Consider the following 16,031-nt stretch of genomic DNA (forward strand, 5'->3'; position numbering starts at 1 on the left):
ACCGGCCCGGTGGGGTGGGAGAAGGCGGGCGCAGAGACCCCCCCCCTCGCACGGGAGCCGCAGCCAAGCCTTGCCGGGTCTGTGCTGAGAGCAGCCGGCACCAGCACGACCCACCGTGCTGCGGGCGTCGAGGGACGGCCTCATCCTCCCGGCCCCGCAGGCAGCGCGCGTCCCTTCGGCAGAGGTGACCTCCGCGCGTGGCCGCGGGGGAGGCGATGGTGCATCCCGGCGGGGTCAGGCCGGGACAGCGCTCAGCTGGGCGCGCTCACGGCGCGCTCGCTGCCAGCCCACGTGGGTCGCTGGCACCCCAGGGACCGGCACCGGTCCTGCTTTCGAGGGTGAGCTGGGCTGCACCGCAGTCGCCGGTTTCTCCCACGGCTCTTCCCCGCAGCCTGCCCTGTGCCGCGGTCCCGCGCCCCGCTCTTCAAGTCGGCTCTGCCGTGCGCCTCCAGAACCGCACCAAAACACGGGGTCGGCTGCTGCGTCCGCCTCCCGGGGGCTGCCCTGCCGCCTCGCTCACGCTCCTGATGCCGGCGACCCGCACGGGTGGGCTCCGCCACATGCACCCGCTCCGGCATAACCCGCCGCGGGAGAAAGCACGGGACCGACCGACCGACCCCTGGTTTACTCGTCCCCCCCAGCCATACCACGAACGTGCCGGGCGCTTCCCAGCAGACACACGGGTCGGCCCCTCCAGCAGCCAGGAGCAATGGCCGGAGGACGGGGAGCACCAGCGCGGGGACAAGCCAGCCCTGACCTGACGCAGGAGGCACAGCGCGGCTGCCAGGGCCGAGCCGGCCTGGAGGAACTCAGATGACCCTGACCCCGCGCTGCCCGCAGCGGGACAGCGTCCAGCTGGCCGCCGGCCCCGGTCCCCACGCCTTGAGCAGGGCAGGCCCTGCCCCTGTGCCCGCTGGGACGCTTCTCCTCTCCGCAGAAGAGCGATGCTTTTGCCGGCACCGGCAAAGGGAGCAGCCGCACCAGCCTGGCGTGTCCTTGCGTGGCAGGGACGCCAGGGAGCACCGAGGACGCGGTCAGAGCCTGCCACCCGCCCTGGCTCAGGCCTCCCCAAACCCAGCGCAGCCCCTCACCTGCCCTTCCCTGCCTCCGCGCCGCACCCCCAGACCCCTGGCCCGGCACCCGCTCAGCCCCGCTCTGTCCCGCAGCGGGCAGGACGGTTTGGGGGGCAGCCCTCCCCACAGAGCCGCTCTCTGGCTGGGGAGGCAGCGGGGGACATGTACCGGGGACGGGGGTCCGTCCGCTGGGGCCACAAGCCCCTCGCGTGGTGCAGCGATGAGAAGGTGAGCGTACACCGCGTGCCGCCCGGCACAGGAGGGGTTCCCGCCCGAGCCCGAGCGCTGCACGTGGGGAGGCAGGAGCAGGCGCGGGGACCCCGGAGCCCCCACAGCAGGTGGGACAGCCGGGAGGGGGCAGCAGGACTGGCACGACGAGGGCTCGAGCCTGGCAGTGGCGGGGCTACGGGGCCACCTCTTGATGCACGCCCCACACCCCCCTCCCACTGCCCCACAGCCCAGGACGCACACCCGCCACCCACCCCATTGCCACCCACCCAGCCCCAGAGCCGGGGCAGCCCCCCAGCCTTGGGGATACCCCCCCCCAGCCCTGTGCTCTCTGCCATCACGGCAGCCCCCTTCCTGCAGCCGGGCTTGCCCCGGCCCTGGCCGCCGCCGCGAGGTGACAGCAGGTCTCCGCTTCCCTGTCCCCTCCCCGCGCTCCCCCACCGCCAGGAATAGCTCAATCCACGCTAATCCTGGCTGCGGCTCAGGGCTCCCCCCGCCCGGCTCCGCGCTCACCGCTGCGACGAGGGGGGAGCGGGGCTGGCATGCGGTGGAGGGGGCCCCGCACCCCCTTTTCCTGCACGCCTGCCAGCCAGCGTTGGCCAGGAGCGAGCCGGACCCCCGGAGCCCACCGCTGCCCCAGCACTGGCAGGAGCAATGCCAAGCCCAGTGACGGGGACAGCTGCGGCGCGAGCAGGGCCCCCCCGGCAGCCCCCCACCTGCCGAGAGCCGGCACAGCCGCGGCGGGACCCTACCTTGTGCGTGTCGAGCGCCTCACGGTTCGGAGCGGGGCTGCTGGCGTCGAGGGTCCCGCTGGACGGCATGGTGGGGAGTGAGGGCGGGCGCCTGGGACCGTCGCCTCTTCAGCACCAAAGGGGACCCCGCCGCCGCCACGCTCCGGCTCTCTGCGCCGAGGAGGGGGTCCAGGAGCTGTCGCCCGCTGCAGCAGCCAGCCCCTGCGTCCCGCCGCCTGCCTGGATCCTCCTGCCCCTGCGGGAAGCAGAGAGGGCCGGGGTGAGGGGGGAGCGCCAGCCCCACCGCCCGCCGCACCGCGCCCCGGCCCCCGGCAATTATTAACACGCCACAACCTTGACTCAGCCGGGCTGGGCTGCCGTTGTCCCCGGCATCGCCCCCGGCGGGTGGCCGAGCCCGGGCCCGCGCTGGCTGCGGGGTGCACGGTGCGGGGTGCACGGTGCGGGGTGCAGCAGCGCGGGGTGCACGGTGCACGGTGTGGCGCGGGGTGCGCGATGCCGAGCGTGGCACGCGCGGTGCAGGGTGCAAGGTGCGTGTTGCACGGCGCAGGGTGCGCGGCGCAGAGCCCACGGCGCAGGGTGCATGGCGCACGGGGTGCACGGCGCGGGGGGCACGGCGCGGGGGGCACAGCGCGGGGGGCACGGTGCAGGGCGCAGGGTGCATTCTGCAGGGTGCAGAGCGCAGGGCACCCGGGGCAGCGCGTGGGGTGCGGGGCGCGTTCGGCAGGGTGCGGGGTGCAGGCAGGGCCCCGCGGGGCTGCGGAGGAGGCGTCAGCCCCAGCACCTGTTGCTATGGCAAACGCTGCCTGCATTAGCCATGGCCGAGGCTGCTGTTGCCTTTGGCACCGGAGCTGCAATTTGTTTCTAGAGCTTTCCAGCCGCAGCCCGTTCCCAGCCGGCGGGGTGGGGGGCTGCCGGGCGGGCAGGGCCGCCGCTGCTCGGAACAGAAACTCAAAACCCGACACGTTCCGCCCGTCCCCGCGGCTGCCTGCAGCCCGGGGCTGCCTGCGGGGCTGCCTGCGGGGCGGGGGGGCCCCCCCCCGGGGCCACGGCCTCCCTCGGCCCCGCAGCAGCACCGCTGCGTGCGCAGGGACCCCCGGGGGCTCAGGGTGCTGGGCCGGGGGCAGGGGGCCGGAGGGTGGGAGATGGGTGGGGGCTCGGCCGTCCCTGCCCCGGCCCCCCCAGCACGGCCCCCCTCGCAGGCAGGGCTGGGGGTGCGGGCGCGGGGGGGCGGGCTGGGGGGCGGGGTGGGGGGCGGGCTGGGGGGCGAGCGGGGAGCGTGGGATGCAGGTGCAGGACGCGGGCTGGGGGTGCTGGGTGCAGGATGGGACCTGGAGGTGCAGAACGGGGATGGGAGATGCGGGCTGGGGGTGCTGGGTGCAGGATGAGACCTGGGGGTGCAGGATGGGGGTGTGGGAGGGAGGTGTGGGTGCAGGACGCAGCACGAGGACGCGGGGTGCGGGCTGCCCCCCCCTGCCCCCCCCGCTTGCACAGCCCTGTGCCAGCCGGGGGAGCTGGGGAAGGGCTTCCCCGTCCCTCTCCTTCGCCAGCTCGGGGAGCCCCCGGGGGGAGGCCCCGTCCCTGGCCCTGTCCCGGGCACCGGCCCCGCCAGCCCGTGCCGTGCCGTGCCGTGCCGGGCCTGCCCGCGCCTCTGTGCCCCCCGCAGCCCCTCTGCCCCCGGCCCGGCGCGCTCAGCCCCTGCACCCCTGGGCACCGCGGTGCTCCTCAGCCAGGGGCCGGGGCCGAGCACCCCGAGCACCCCCAAGCCGCCGCTCTGGGCACCCATCTCACGGCTGCTGTGCCGCCAGCACCGCGGCCCGCGGCTCAGGACAGCATGGCCATGCCGTTTGGCACGGCGCGGCACGGCGCGGCGGTGGCACCCTGGCCCCGCGTCCCTGCCTGCGAGCTGCCTCCCCGGGGTGCTGCCCGCGGGCCCGGGGCCGGTGGGGCCCCCTGCCCTGCCCTGCCCTGCCCGTGCCCCCCGGGGACCCCGGCCCCGCTCCCCGCTCCCCCCCCCCGCGCCTTGGCAAAGCCCCGGCTGCGGGCGCAAGGACCCGTGTCGCTGGGAGGGACCTGGGGACACCCCGGCCGCACCCCGGGGGGACCCCCGTGCCCGAGGGCACCGCGGGCTGCTGGCGGCCCCGGCGGGTCCCTGCCCGCGCGGCCCGGCAGCCCGAGAAAACGGCTCGGCCGCCCCCGGCCCCACCGCCCCGGGGTCCCCCCGGCAGCCCCGGGGAGCCGCGGGCCGCCCGGCTCGGCGCTGCCGAAGGGCCAGCTCGCGGGCTTTGGTTCGCGTCCAGCGAACGCCGTCTTCAAACGCGCTAAAAATAGTTGGGCTGCGTACAAACCCCGCGGCAGCCCCGGGCCGGCGACCGCCGAACAAAGACGGGGAGAAAGCCGGCGGCCCCGGCTGCCTCCCGCTCCCCCAGCCCCACCGGCGGCCCCGCGGGGCGAGCGCGGGTCCCGCCGCGGCCGCCGGCCCCAGCCCCGCTCCCCCGCGCTCTTACCGGGCCGAGGCTCGCCCACCGCGGCGGCGCGGGGCGGGACGGGACGGGACGGGACGGGGACGGGGACGGGACGGGGACGGTCGGGGCCGCGGCGCCGTGCCCCCGCGCTAGGCCGCCGGGAGCCGCCTCCTCCCGCAGCACCGGGGCATCCCCTCGCCGCTGCGGCGGCGGCGGCGGCGGCGGGGACAGCCCTTCGCCCGGCGCTTGCCGCCGAGGCGCGGGGAGGGACTCGCCGCCTTCCCTCCTGCCTCCCTATTTAACCGCCCGGGCTGACCTTACGGCTGACGGCGAGCGGGGGAACGGCAGCCCCAGCCCGCGCCGTGCCGCTCCCGCACGGCAGGGCCCCGGCGAGTCACGCTCGCCGCACGGCAGAGGCGTCTCGAAGTAGGTTACCTGCGGCGGAGGGATGAGCCACGCGGCGCTGACAAAAAAATTAAAAAAAAAACCACCCCCCACCCCCCCCGAACCCGCCTTTTTTATATTTAGGGACCTCGCCGGCACCCGCCGCCGCCGTGCCGCAGCCGGGAACCCGCAGAAACCCAAACGGCCATTTTAGGTGCTGGCGAGCGGGGTCCCCTCGGCCCCCCGCGCCGCCGGCGGGTGACACCGCACCGCGGCCCCCCCCCGCCCCCGTCCCGCCCCGGCGTGACCCCGCGTGCGGCGCGGTGACACCCACCGGCGTCGGACGGGGCCCCTCGTGCCAAAGGCGGCGGGGACGCACGAGGGACCCCGTCCAAACGCCTCTCCCGTGACAAGTGCCGCAGCGTATTATTATTGTTGTTGTCACTTTGAGTCACCGCCACCCCCGGGCAGCCGCGCTCCTCCTCCTCCTCCCTCCCAGCACCGGGGAAGAAGTTCAGGATTGACTCAGAGGGGACGGGAGCCGCGGCCGTGAGTCACCCCCCACCCCTGCGCCCCCACCCCTGACTCACGGTGGGGTGCTCCCCCACCCACCCACCCACCACCCCCCCGCGGCGTGGGTGCTGCTGGCAGGGGCAACCGGGGACGGGGTGGGCGTCCCGTCCCCCCCCAGGGCCCAAAATTCAGCCGAGCGGCGGCAGCTCCCCTGCGATTGCCTCCAACAGATGGTTGCGCCGAAACCACCGTCGCGGGCAAAGCGTTGACCTCATCCCCCGTAATTATAACTTACCAGCAAAATATTTGGCCACGCTGCTCGGGGGTGCACGTGGCGGGCAGGGAAGCGGCCGCCCGCCCGGCCACACGTGCAGCGGGCTCCTGCCCTCGCCGCAGCCGCCCGGGAGCCGCTGCCAGGTCCCGCTGGGCTTTCGACGGGACGAGGTGCCGGCAGTAGGCACCCTCCGCTCCCAAAAATAGACCAGGCGCGGAGGGGGGACCCCAGGTTGGTTGGCACCACCGAACCGGCCCCGCGCTGCACCCCGGGGAGCGACGCGCTGCCCTGCACTGCACTGCGCCCCGGGGAGCCATGCACGGCCCCGCGCTGCACCCCGGGGAGCCATGCACTGCACCGTACTGCACCCCGGGGAGCCATGCACGGCCCCGCGCTGCTAAGCCACGCCACGAGCAAACCGAAACACAGGCTGCAGCCCCTAGCAGAGCCAGATCCTGCAAAGCGGGAGCGGTAGCAAGGGCCGGGGTCAGCCAAAACCGCCCGCGGGACGGTCACGCGTGCGGGAGACCCCAGCACCGGGATGTGGTGCCGTTTCGCAGGCGGGACGGTGCCAACCCGGCGGGGTTCACGAAGGAGCCACGGCCGAGCTCCCAGAGCTCCGGGAACGCCTCGCCGTGGAGAGCCGAGGAGCTCGACGCACTCAGCTTATCGGGGGAAAAAAAAAGGCCGAGAGATGATGCGATTACGGTGAGCAAGTGCCTCTGCGGGCAGAGCCCCGGGCACCACGGAAACCCTCCAGCCGGGAGCTGAGCTGGGGAGCCGGGGCAATTCAAACCGGCAATCAGGTACGGGCTTTGAACTGGGAAGGGTGGTTAACCGCGGGAACAGGCCCAACCGGCAGCGGCGCGTTCCCGCGCGTGCCGAGCCCCGCGGCAGGAGCGCGGTGGGGAAACGGGATGGCGGCTCGGCTCGATGCCCTTCCTGGCCCCGGCTGCCAGGTTAGGTGAGTTTGCCCGGCGCGGCCCCACGAGTCGCTGCCCCGCGCCGCGCCGGTGGCGCTGGCGGGAGTCCCGCTCCGCAGCTCGGTTCAGCCGGCATTACAAGCCCAAACCGAGGCACGGCCTCGGGGGCGAGCGGGTTCCTGCAGCAAACCAGAGAGCAGACGACATCTCCGTCCCCGCGAAACCGCACACCCAAACGCCGCTGGCTCCTCCCGGGGAGCCGGAGCCGCCGGGGCAAGCGTGCAGCTGGCACACGTGTGTCCTGGGCACACGCACACGCGTGCCGGCGGTTACCTGGCAAGCCGGCACGCTTTCCCCTCCGGGTGCTGCAGGGTGCCGTGCGCTCGCTTACGGCCCACCCCGCCCGCAGCAGGCAGGCAGGCAGCGGCCCAGGCAGGGCAGAACCCGTGGGAAGGCGTCGGGCAGGGAGGCGCAGATGTGCCGTCCTAAAAATACCCGTACGAAAACCACCACCTGAAGGTCCCCGAGCAGCCGCCCCGGCGCAGCCCGGTGGCTCCGCGGCAGCCCCGGCAGCGAAGCGGGGGCGAAGCAGCGGCTGCCACCGGCTCGCAGGCGTGGACGTTGCCCGTGCCCGGCAGCTCGGCGGTCACGTAGGCAGCCGGGGAAACGCACGGGCCGCGGCCTCGCCGACCGGCGAAGTGGCACGGGCACCGGCATCCCGCCTTTCCTCGAGAGGCGGCGGGCGCTGCGTGTCACGAAAAGAGGCTCCCGCTACGAAGTTTCGAGCTGACTCAGCACGAAAGGCCAGTGCAGGCGCGGGAGCTGCCGGGAGCAGCCGCCGGGTACGACAACATCCACTCTCCTGCGGCTCGCCGCGGCCGCCGGCTTCGAGGGATTTGCTCGGGGCTGGTCCGGGTCTCCCCGTCCGGGTCTCCCGGTGGGGACGGGCGAGGGGCAGCCCCCGGTGCGGCCGGGCAGGACGCGGGCGCCCGCCGTCAGGGCCGGCTGCTGCCAGCGCGCACTCGGTGCAGCAATGCAAGCACCGAACGCCAATCCCGTGGTGACACCGTCTACGTCACACAAAGGGAAGAAATAAAGAAAGAGGAACTGAGCGAAGAGGAAAATTTCATTTGCCCACAGGTTCGCGCACACGAACACCCGCAAACGCAGGGGGAGAGAAAAAATAAAGCGAGAGGAAAGGGGGAAGCGAGCGGGCGGCCCAGCCGCGTCCCCGCCGGGGCCGGGGGAGCCGGGCAGCGGGCGGGCAGCGGGCGGGCAGCGCCGAGCGCCCTGCCAGGCCTCTGCCCCCGCCGCCCCCTCCCCGCCCGGGGCCGCGGCCCTTCTGCCTCCGGGGAGGGGGGGGGGGGGGGCCTGGGTGCAAAAATAAAACTTTCCACAGGCGCCATCCAGCCCGACCCCCGCACCGCTGCCGCGGCCGCGGGCGGGCAGCGCCGGGCCGGGGGCTGCGGGCGGCGACCCCGCGCCGGGCGGGCAGCGGGCGGGCGGGGGCAGCCCCGGCTCGCCGGCCCCAGCAGCCCCGGCGGGGGTCTGGCCCCGGGGGGCTCCGCTGCCGGGCGCCGCGCCGGGGCGGTGGGGGGGCGGCGCACAGCGGTGACAGCCCCGGGCGGCCTCGCAGCCCCGGAGCGGGAGCGGGAGCGGGCCGGGCCGGGGCCCCGCGCTGCCCTTCAGCCGCCCGGGGCGGCGCCCAAGGACACGGCGGCGCCGCGGGGCGCGGGGGCCGGGCCCGCCGGGCCGCGCCGCCGCCACCCCCGCCCGCCGAGCGGGGCCGGGCCGGGCCGGGAGCGGGGCGGCCGCGGGGGCCGAGGGGGGGCGGGGGGGGGGCGCGACGCGGGCCCGGCCCGGCGGGTGGCGGCCCGGCCGCTGCCATGTTTTCCTGCTCGGCGCTGGTCCCCCCCCGGCCCGGCCCCGCCCGGCCCCGCCGCAGCCCCCGCCCGCCGCCGCGACGCCCCCGGGCCGGGGGGTGGGGGACGACGACGACGACGACGACGACGACGACGACGACGGGACACGGACACACGGGGGCGGGGGTGTCCGCGGGGGGCGCGGGCCGCCCGCCGGGCTCTGCGGGCCAGGCCGGGCCGGGCCGAACGGAGCCGAGCCGCGCCGAACGGAGGCGAACCGAACGGAACCGAGCCGAGTCGTGCCGAACCGAGGCGACGCGAGGCGAGCCGAGGCGGGGGGTGCCCCGTCCCGGGGGTCCGCGGGGGCCACCCGTGTCCGCGCCGCCGCGGGGCCGTTACCTGGGCCGGTGCGGGCCCGGCGCGCCGTGCCGAGCCGTGCCGAGCCGTGCCGAGCCGCCGCCGCCGCCGCCGCTGCGCTGCCCGGCGAGGCCTCCTCCCGCAGCGCCGCCGCCTCCACTGCAGCACCGAGCCGCGCCGCCCGCCGCCCGCCCGCCGCGCGGTCCTAGCGCCCGCCGGGCCGCGCCGAGCGCAGCCCAGCCCCGCCGGGCCGGGCCGGGCCAACACAGCTGCCGGCAGAGTCGGGCTGGGCCGGGCCGGCGTGCTCGGGGCTCGGCGGCGCCGGGCCCGTCCGGGCGGCGCCGGGCCTTGCCGAGCCCGGCGGAGCCACGCTGTGCCGCGCTGTGCCGTGCCAAGCCCTGCCCTGCCGTGCCGAGCCGAGCCAGGCCACGCTGGACCGAGCCGAGCCGGGCTGGGCCGACCCGAGCGTCGCCAAGGGCCGCGCGGTATCAAGCCAAGCCGGGCTGGCCCGAGCCGAGCCGAGCCGAGCCGGGTGGTGCGGTGCCGAGCCGAGCCGAGCCGAGCCAGGCTGGGCCGGGCTGGGTCGAGCCGACGCGGGCCATGGGGTGCCGAGCCGGGCCAGACCACGGTGAGCCAACCCACTTGGCTGGACCAGGCCAAGCCAGGCCAAACTGAGCTGCGCCACGTCGTGCTGGGCTAAGCTGGGCTGGGCCAAGCTGAGCCAAGCCCAGCAATCCCGTGCAGTGCTGGGCCAAAGCCACCCTGAGCCGGCCTGAGCCCGGCATCTCTGAACTATGCTGGGCAGGATGGGGAGGATCCAAGCTGTGCCAGCCCGTGCCAAGCAGTGCCATGCCAAGCCAAGCAGTGGCAGCCTGTGCCGAGCAGTGCCATGCCAAGCCAAGCAGCGCCAGCCCGTGCCGAGCAGTGCCATGCCACGCCAAGCAGTGCCGTGCCCGGCCGAGGAGCACCAGGCTGTGCCATGCCAAGCTGTGCCATGCAGTGCCAGGCTCTGCAGCACTGTGCAGTGCCGAGCTGGGCCATGCAGGCTGCCCAGGCCGTGCCGTGCTGAGCCGTGCATGCCAAGTTGGGCAGTGCCATGCAATGCCGCGCTATAAAGACCGTTGCCAAGCCAAGTGGTTTCATGCCGTATCGGGCCGTGCAGGGCCATGCAGTGGCGTGCAGTGTCAGCTGGAGCAGTGCCATGCCAAGCTGCACGGTGCTGTGCAGTGCCACGCACTGCCGTACAGGGTCAAGCCACACAGTACTATGCTGTGCCAAGCTGTGCCAAGCAGTGCCAAGCCAAGCCAGGCCATGCAGTGGTGTGCCGTGCAGTGTGGCGTTGAGCCGTGCCATGCAGGGCTAAGCCTTATTGAGCTGCGCAGAGCCAAATTCTGCAGCGTAGCACCATGCAGTGCAGGTCTGAGCCGTGCTGAGCCGTGCCATGTGGTGTGGTGTCTACCTGTGCCGAGCTGCGCACCATCACGCTCACGCTGGGCCGTGCCATGCCAAGCCATGCCATGCCCACGGTTGGGAACTATGCTGAGCTGTGCAGCGCCGTGCCAAAGCAAGCCACACTGGGCAGTGGTGAGCTGTGCCGGGCAGTGCCGAGCTGTGCCGTGCAGCACCGAGGGGAGTTGTGCAGTGCCAAGTCACGCGCTGCCGTGCCGAGCCACGCCAGCTGTGTGCCGCAGTGCTGAGCCGAGCCGTGCACTGCAGAGCCAGCCACGCGGTGCTGAGGCATGCCGTGCTGCGCCATGCCAAGCTGTGCCGTGCAGTGCTGAGCCGTGCCATGCGGCGCTGTGGGGACCTGCCCTACAGCTTGCACCGTGCGTCCTGCGGTGCTCAGCCACGGGGACCACCCCGCAGCGATCCACGGCAGTGCCCTACGGTGGGGACCCACCCTGCGCCCTCCCAAGATGCCCCCGCGGCAAGCCCAGGGCTCCCACCCGGGGCCGGTCCCACAGCCCTCTGCCCAGGCCAGGGCACCCTGGCCCACCCTTTGCTCCATCCCTTCTCCCCACGCTCGTGCCAGCCGTGTCCCCCCGGTCCCCTGGTGCCGGCGAGCCCTGACCCGCAGGAGGCACCGCCGGGCCCTGCCGGGATGTCTCCAGCAGCTTCTGCTCGCTGGGCACCCCTGCCCCACGCCCTGGCACCCCACGCCGGCCCCGTGCTGGGGGGGCTGGATGGAGACCCCCCGTTCGTTTCCCGGCCAGAGGCAGCCAGAGGGATCCCGGAGCCAAGCGGGGACCAGAGCAGCCTCGGGGCACCTTCCCCTGCGAGGGATTTGCGTGGCAGTGCCTTGAGAGGCTCGAAGCCCGATGACGGGCACGGGTGCACCGTGACGGCTCAGCAAGCAGCCGATGAATCAAAGGAGTCAGCAATTCGGATGTCGTTGGGTCTCGTGATTTGTAAACACACCTGAGGTTTCTGGGGGGCTGATTCAGGTTCCCGTGGCACTGGTGGGACTGGGGAGGGACTGGCGAGCCGGGCACTGCCGGGGCTGACCCACGGGCTGGCAGCAGCCATGGAGGGGAGATGGGCTCTGATCTGTGCCGGGGGGGGGAGAGTGCCTGGGGGCCGGGGGCTTAGGGCTGGGTTATGAGGAGCGCTGGAGACCTCCGAAGAGCCGTGGGCCAGTGTTGGAGGAGGAGGGACCTGGGGGGCCGTGGGGAGTTGGGGGGATGTTGCTGGGTCCCTCCAGCCACGGTGGGCACCCCAGAGTGCTGCCACCCCCGACACCGTGCACGCTGGGCACAGGCTGCACCGCCAAAGCCGGTGTTTGCCTGGGGCCGCACGCCAAAGTCGGCACCGGCGGGTGCTGAGGACGGGGTGACCTCGGTGGAGGGGGGCAGCTTGCCCCAGGGAGCATCCTGGCACCGCCTGGACGAGTGCCCGGAGTCCCAGGCTGGCATCCATGGACCCCCCAGGGGACCCCCCCCAGCAGCACCCGGCCGCACTCCTGCAGCCCCCCTCCTGCCCCCGGCCGTGTCATGCTGCCGTGCTCCACCGCACCGGGCTGCAGCCCCGAGAGGAACCCTTCCAGGCAGGGACCCCGCCTCGCCTTCCGTGCTGGAAGGCGCGTAGTGCACATGGGGGCACTGTAAAATAAGACATTAATTAATAATAATAATTAATGTTGCATTCCCCTGACTTAATAGGGCTGTCTCCTTCGCTGCTGCGGGGGAAGGCTGCTCCCTCCCTCCCTCCCTCCCTCCCGCTCCCATGGGTGTCTTGCAGCAGCCCTTGAGCGTGTGCCGGTGGTCCCGGCTGCGAAGGGGCAGGTGCTCACCGGGAGAGGCTGCCTGGCCCTGCCAGCTGACGGGCTGCCCGCTTCTGCCGGCACCTCCTCGTGCACAGCCGGCGGCAGCACCCACAGTGCCCGCTCTGCGCCGGCAGCAGCAGACCTGGCACGTGCATTTGAGCCCGCATCCGGTTGCTCGCTGGGCTGGGGCTGGGATCGACTCCACCAAACCACACCGGCAGGGTCCCGCTGGGTTGGCAGCAGCGCTGGCTGCCGACGGCCGTGTCCACGATGGCGCGGCCCCAGCACCGTGTTGGGCATCGCCCTGCGGTGCTTCCAGAGCAAGGCTTGGGTGCAGCGAGCAGCGGCGTGTCGTCGCCCAACGTGTGAGATAAGGGATCTGCCCCAGCTCCCCGTCATGCTGGTGTAGCCCAGGCCTGGCGGTGGCATGGCGTGCGGGATCCCTCGGCGAGCAGCCCCGGCGCACGGGCACGGCGAGCCCAGCTGGCTGAGCCTCGGCTCCAGGGATGTGCCAGGACGCTATCATCGGCTGATTAAACCCCAGCACCCCGGCCGCCCCCGACCCCGGGACGCAGCCACCTTGGGAGGCTGGTGAAGACCCTCGCCGTGCTCTCCCCGCGCTCTCCCTGCGAACGCTGCCGCAGCTCAGCCCCAGCAAAACCCATTTCTCCAGTTGCTTGATGTGCCCCAGGCTGCCCTGCTATCCGGCGATGATCTTGCTGGAGCAGCATGTGCCGCGGTGACAGCGGCCGTCGTCACTCCCTCCCGGCAGGTCTCCTCCAGCGTGCTGCCGTGTTGCACTGCAGAGCCTTCGCTTCCCCCAGCCGGAGTGGCCGCGTCCCAGCGCCCTGAGCCACCGCGCACGAGACGGCTCTCCCCAGCCGCACCACGCCGGCTGCTATTTCCGGATGCTGGCACAGGCGGCAGCTGCAGTAACCGTGTGCCTGCAGCCGAACTCAGGCAGGCTGACCCTGGCCATGCCCCTTGCCTCCCCTTCTCCATGGACGCCCCGCTTTCCCCCCGGCCACGGTGCGGGCTGTGCTGGGGCTGGCAGGGCTTTCCCAGCCAGCTCCCACGGGCACAGCGAGGGGCGATGGCGATACCGGTGTTAGCGCCCTGCTCGGGTTTGCTGCGTCTGCCGCACGTGTTCTCCCGCTCCCTGCCCTGGCTCTGTCGGAGTCTGCCGCGCCGCAGGAATTTTTTTCCATATCCTGAAGCCACAGCCTAATTGCAGTGCTGCTCAGCACACCCACCCTCGCGCCCCGGCACAGCCGCCCTCACCCCCTGGCACGGCCGCCCTCGCGCCCCGGCACGCCCGCGGCTCCCTGCGCCTCATGCCGCAGCGCTGCAGGTGACTGTGCCCGCGGCGCTGGCCGGCAGCCAGCCTGGCAGCAGCCCGGGCACGCAGCGCTCCCGTGCAGCACGCGCTGCCACGCCACTCGAGCAGGCGGCGTTGCCTACGGCACGGAGCACGGGCAGCTCAGCCGCAGAGCCCTGCCCCAGCACCGGCGTGGCAGGTAGAGCCGCGGGTAGGTGCATGGTCACACAGAGGATATCTGCGTGTAGGAATGGCTCCGTGTAGGTGTGTCTGCACGTAGGTATGGCTCCACGCCGCTATAAATGCATGGAGGTCCATCTACACGTCGTTACGGCTCTGTGTTGCTATATCATCACATAGGAATGGCTCCACGTAGGTATATCTGCACACAAGCAGAGCTTAATGTAGGTAAATCTGCGAGGAGGTATGGCTGCATCTACGTATGGCTCCGTGGCAGTATATCATCACATAGATATGGCTCCACATAGGTATACGTGCATGTAAGTAGAGCTTGATACAGGTATACGTGCTGCGTGCACCTGCGTGCTGCGTGATATAGGCGTAGCTGCGTGTGAGCAGAGCTTGGTGGAGGTCCCTCTGCAAGCAGGGGTGCCTGCTGTAGGTGTATCTATATATGTAGGTATGGCTCCACATAGGAATGTCTGCGTGCAGGTATAGCTGGAGATACGTACATCCGCACATGGGTGCAGGCGGGTACGCCTGCGGGTGGGTATGGGTGCGGGTGGGAATGGGTGCGAGTGGGTGTGGGTGCGGGTGGGTTCATGGCAGCGCTTGGGAGGGGTGAGGGTCCGGCACCACTCCCTCCCGCCGGAGCAGCCCACGGCCCCGGCTCAGCAGCGGGCACTGCCCTGCGGGGACACCCAGCCGGGGACACCCAGCCGGGGACACCGCTGGGCCCCGGGCGAACGCCCAGGGCAGTGCCGCTCCCCGGGGAGCAGCCGCGGGACCGGCAGGGGACGGGCACAGCAGAGCCGGGGTGGGAAGCGCCGCGCGTGGGGCGGCTCGTGGCACCGGCTGCGCCGCGGCACTGGGTCTACTGCGCCCGCTGCCCAGGCAGGGTCGTCCCACCACGTTTCAACCACGGCATCACCAGGGGAGCTTCGTTTAAATGATCAATTAACAGCCTGCTCGGGTTTGTATTTTTTACTTGTTTCCTTAAAGAACAGTTGCCCCGGGACCAGCTGGGGTCCTTAACCCGCTGCTAGGCCAGGCTTTGTGCCACACCAGGCTTTGCGCTGAGCCCGGCCTTTCTTCTGGCTGAGCAGAGGACACGGTGCCGCTTATGCCGGTGTTAATTATTGCTAGAAACAAGCCCGAGCTGCGCTCCCGGCTGGGGCAGAGGGGAGGGGTGGGCAGATTTCCCCCTCCGGACCGTTATCCTTCTTTCCCCGCGGTTCCTGCCGCGGTGGGTGCAGGCGGCTGGGTTGGTGCCGGGGGAAGCGGCGGCGCTGGCAGCTCCCCGGGCACCGGGGCTGCAGGCGATGCGGGGTGGCTCCCCCGGCCGTCTGGCTGCCTGGCAGGGGCGGCAGGAGCCTTTCCATCACGGTGCTTCCTGCGTCTCCTCTCACCCGTCAGGAGGTTTCGCCCTTGTGCCTGCTCTTGCTGACAGCCTTCGGGATGGCAAACATTACTCTCTCCAAAACCGCAAGGGCTTTTTCCCCCCTTTTGCTTTGAAACCCCTATCGGAAAGGAAAAGTCGATACGAAGAGCGTTCGCTGGGTCTTGCCTCCGCTTCCCATTCACTGGGACGGGCACGGGGGTGGGTAGGGCTGTGAGGTGGGCTCCCACGTGGCCTGTGCCGGCGGCACCCCGAGTATCCCCACTGCCTTGTCCCCAGTGCTCCCGGCGTTGTCCCCTCCGCTGTCCCCAGTGCTCCCGGCATTATCCCCTACCTTGTCCCCATTGCTCCCAGTGTCACCCCATTGCTCCTGCCATTACCCCCCCGTTGGCTGCCTTGCTCCCAGCACTGTGCCCTCCGCTATCCCCATTGCTCCTGGCACCATTCCCTGTTGTTGTCCCCATTGCTCCTCCCGTTATCCCCCTCGTTGTTCCCATTGCTCCCAGTATCGCTCCCCACGTTATCCCCCGTGCTGGGGGACACGTGCCGGGGAAGGGCCAGAGCCCCACGCTCAACCCCGCTGCGGCAACGCCCGCCGTGCTGGCCAGGCACCGCGTGCTGATGCCACATGCCGACACTCCTCACCAGCAGAGCATCGCCCAGCCGGCTCCGCCACCATTTCGGTATTTGCCGAGCCTCGCCCTCGGCGATGGGAAAGCTCTGGCAGCGCGCATCCGAGCGTGCCACCGCTCGCGGCAGGGCTGCCAGCAGGGCTGCGGTGCGCACATCCTGTTATCGCCGCAGCCGGCAGGAGGAAGCTGTCGCCGACTGCCGGGAAGGAGGAAACGGCCGGGGCAGGCGTGGGGCACCGGGGACGGGCAGCCCCCGCTTGCCGAGGGACTGGCGGGCTCTCGGCCGCCTGCGCAGACCGAACCCGGGCACCTTCCGCGGGGCTGCTCAGTCACCGAAAGGCAGTGGGTTCATGGGCGGGGAGGAAGGTGGTTTTGGCGGCAGGGCAGCTGGCAGCGGTGCTCAGTGGAGGGG

The 16,031-nt window shown here is 72.3% G+C and overlaps 1 protein-coding gene across 2 annotated transcripts in view; it reads right to left on the reverse strand.

Moving 5' to 3' along the window:
* Positions 1–9,417, reverse strand: part of DNMT3A (DNA methyltransferase 3 alpha) — a 50,499-nt gene extending 41,082 nt beyond the window's left edge. For both annotated transcript variants that reach the window (XM_072858107.1, XM_072858106.1), the window contains exons 1-2: positions 8,871–9,417; positions 2,054–2,288 (exon numbers count right to left, since the gene is read on the reverse strand). In XM_072858107.1, coding sequence (XP_072714208.1) covers positions 2,054–2,122 — 69 coding nt within the window. In that variant the 5' untranslated portion in view covers positions 2,123–2,288; positions 8,871–9,417. The remainder of the gene's footprint in view (positions 1–2,053; positions 2,289–8,870) is intronic.
* Positions 9,418–16,031: the final 6,614 nt, after the last annotated feature.

Source organism: Ciconia boyciana, chromosome 3 (assembly GCF_034638445.1).
Source record: "Ciconia boyciana chromosome 3, ASM3463844v1, whole genome shotgun sequence".
Lineage (NCBI taxonomy): Eukaryota > Metazoa > Chordata > Aves > Ciconiiformes > Ciconiidae > Ciconia > Ciconia boyciana.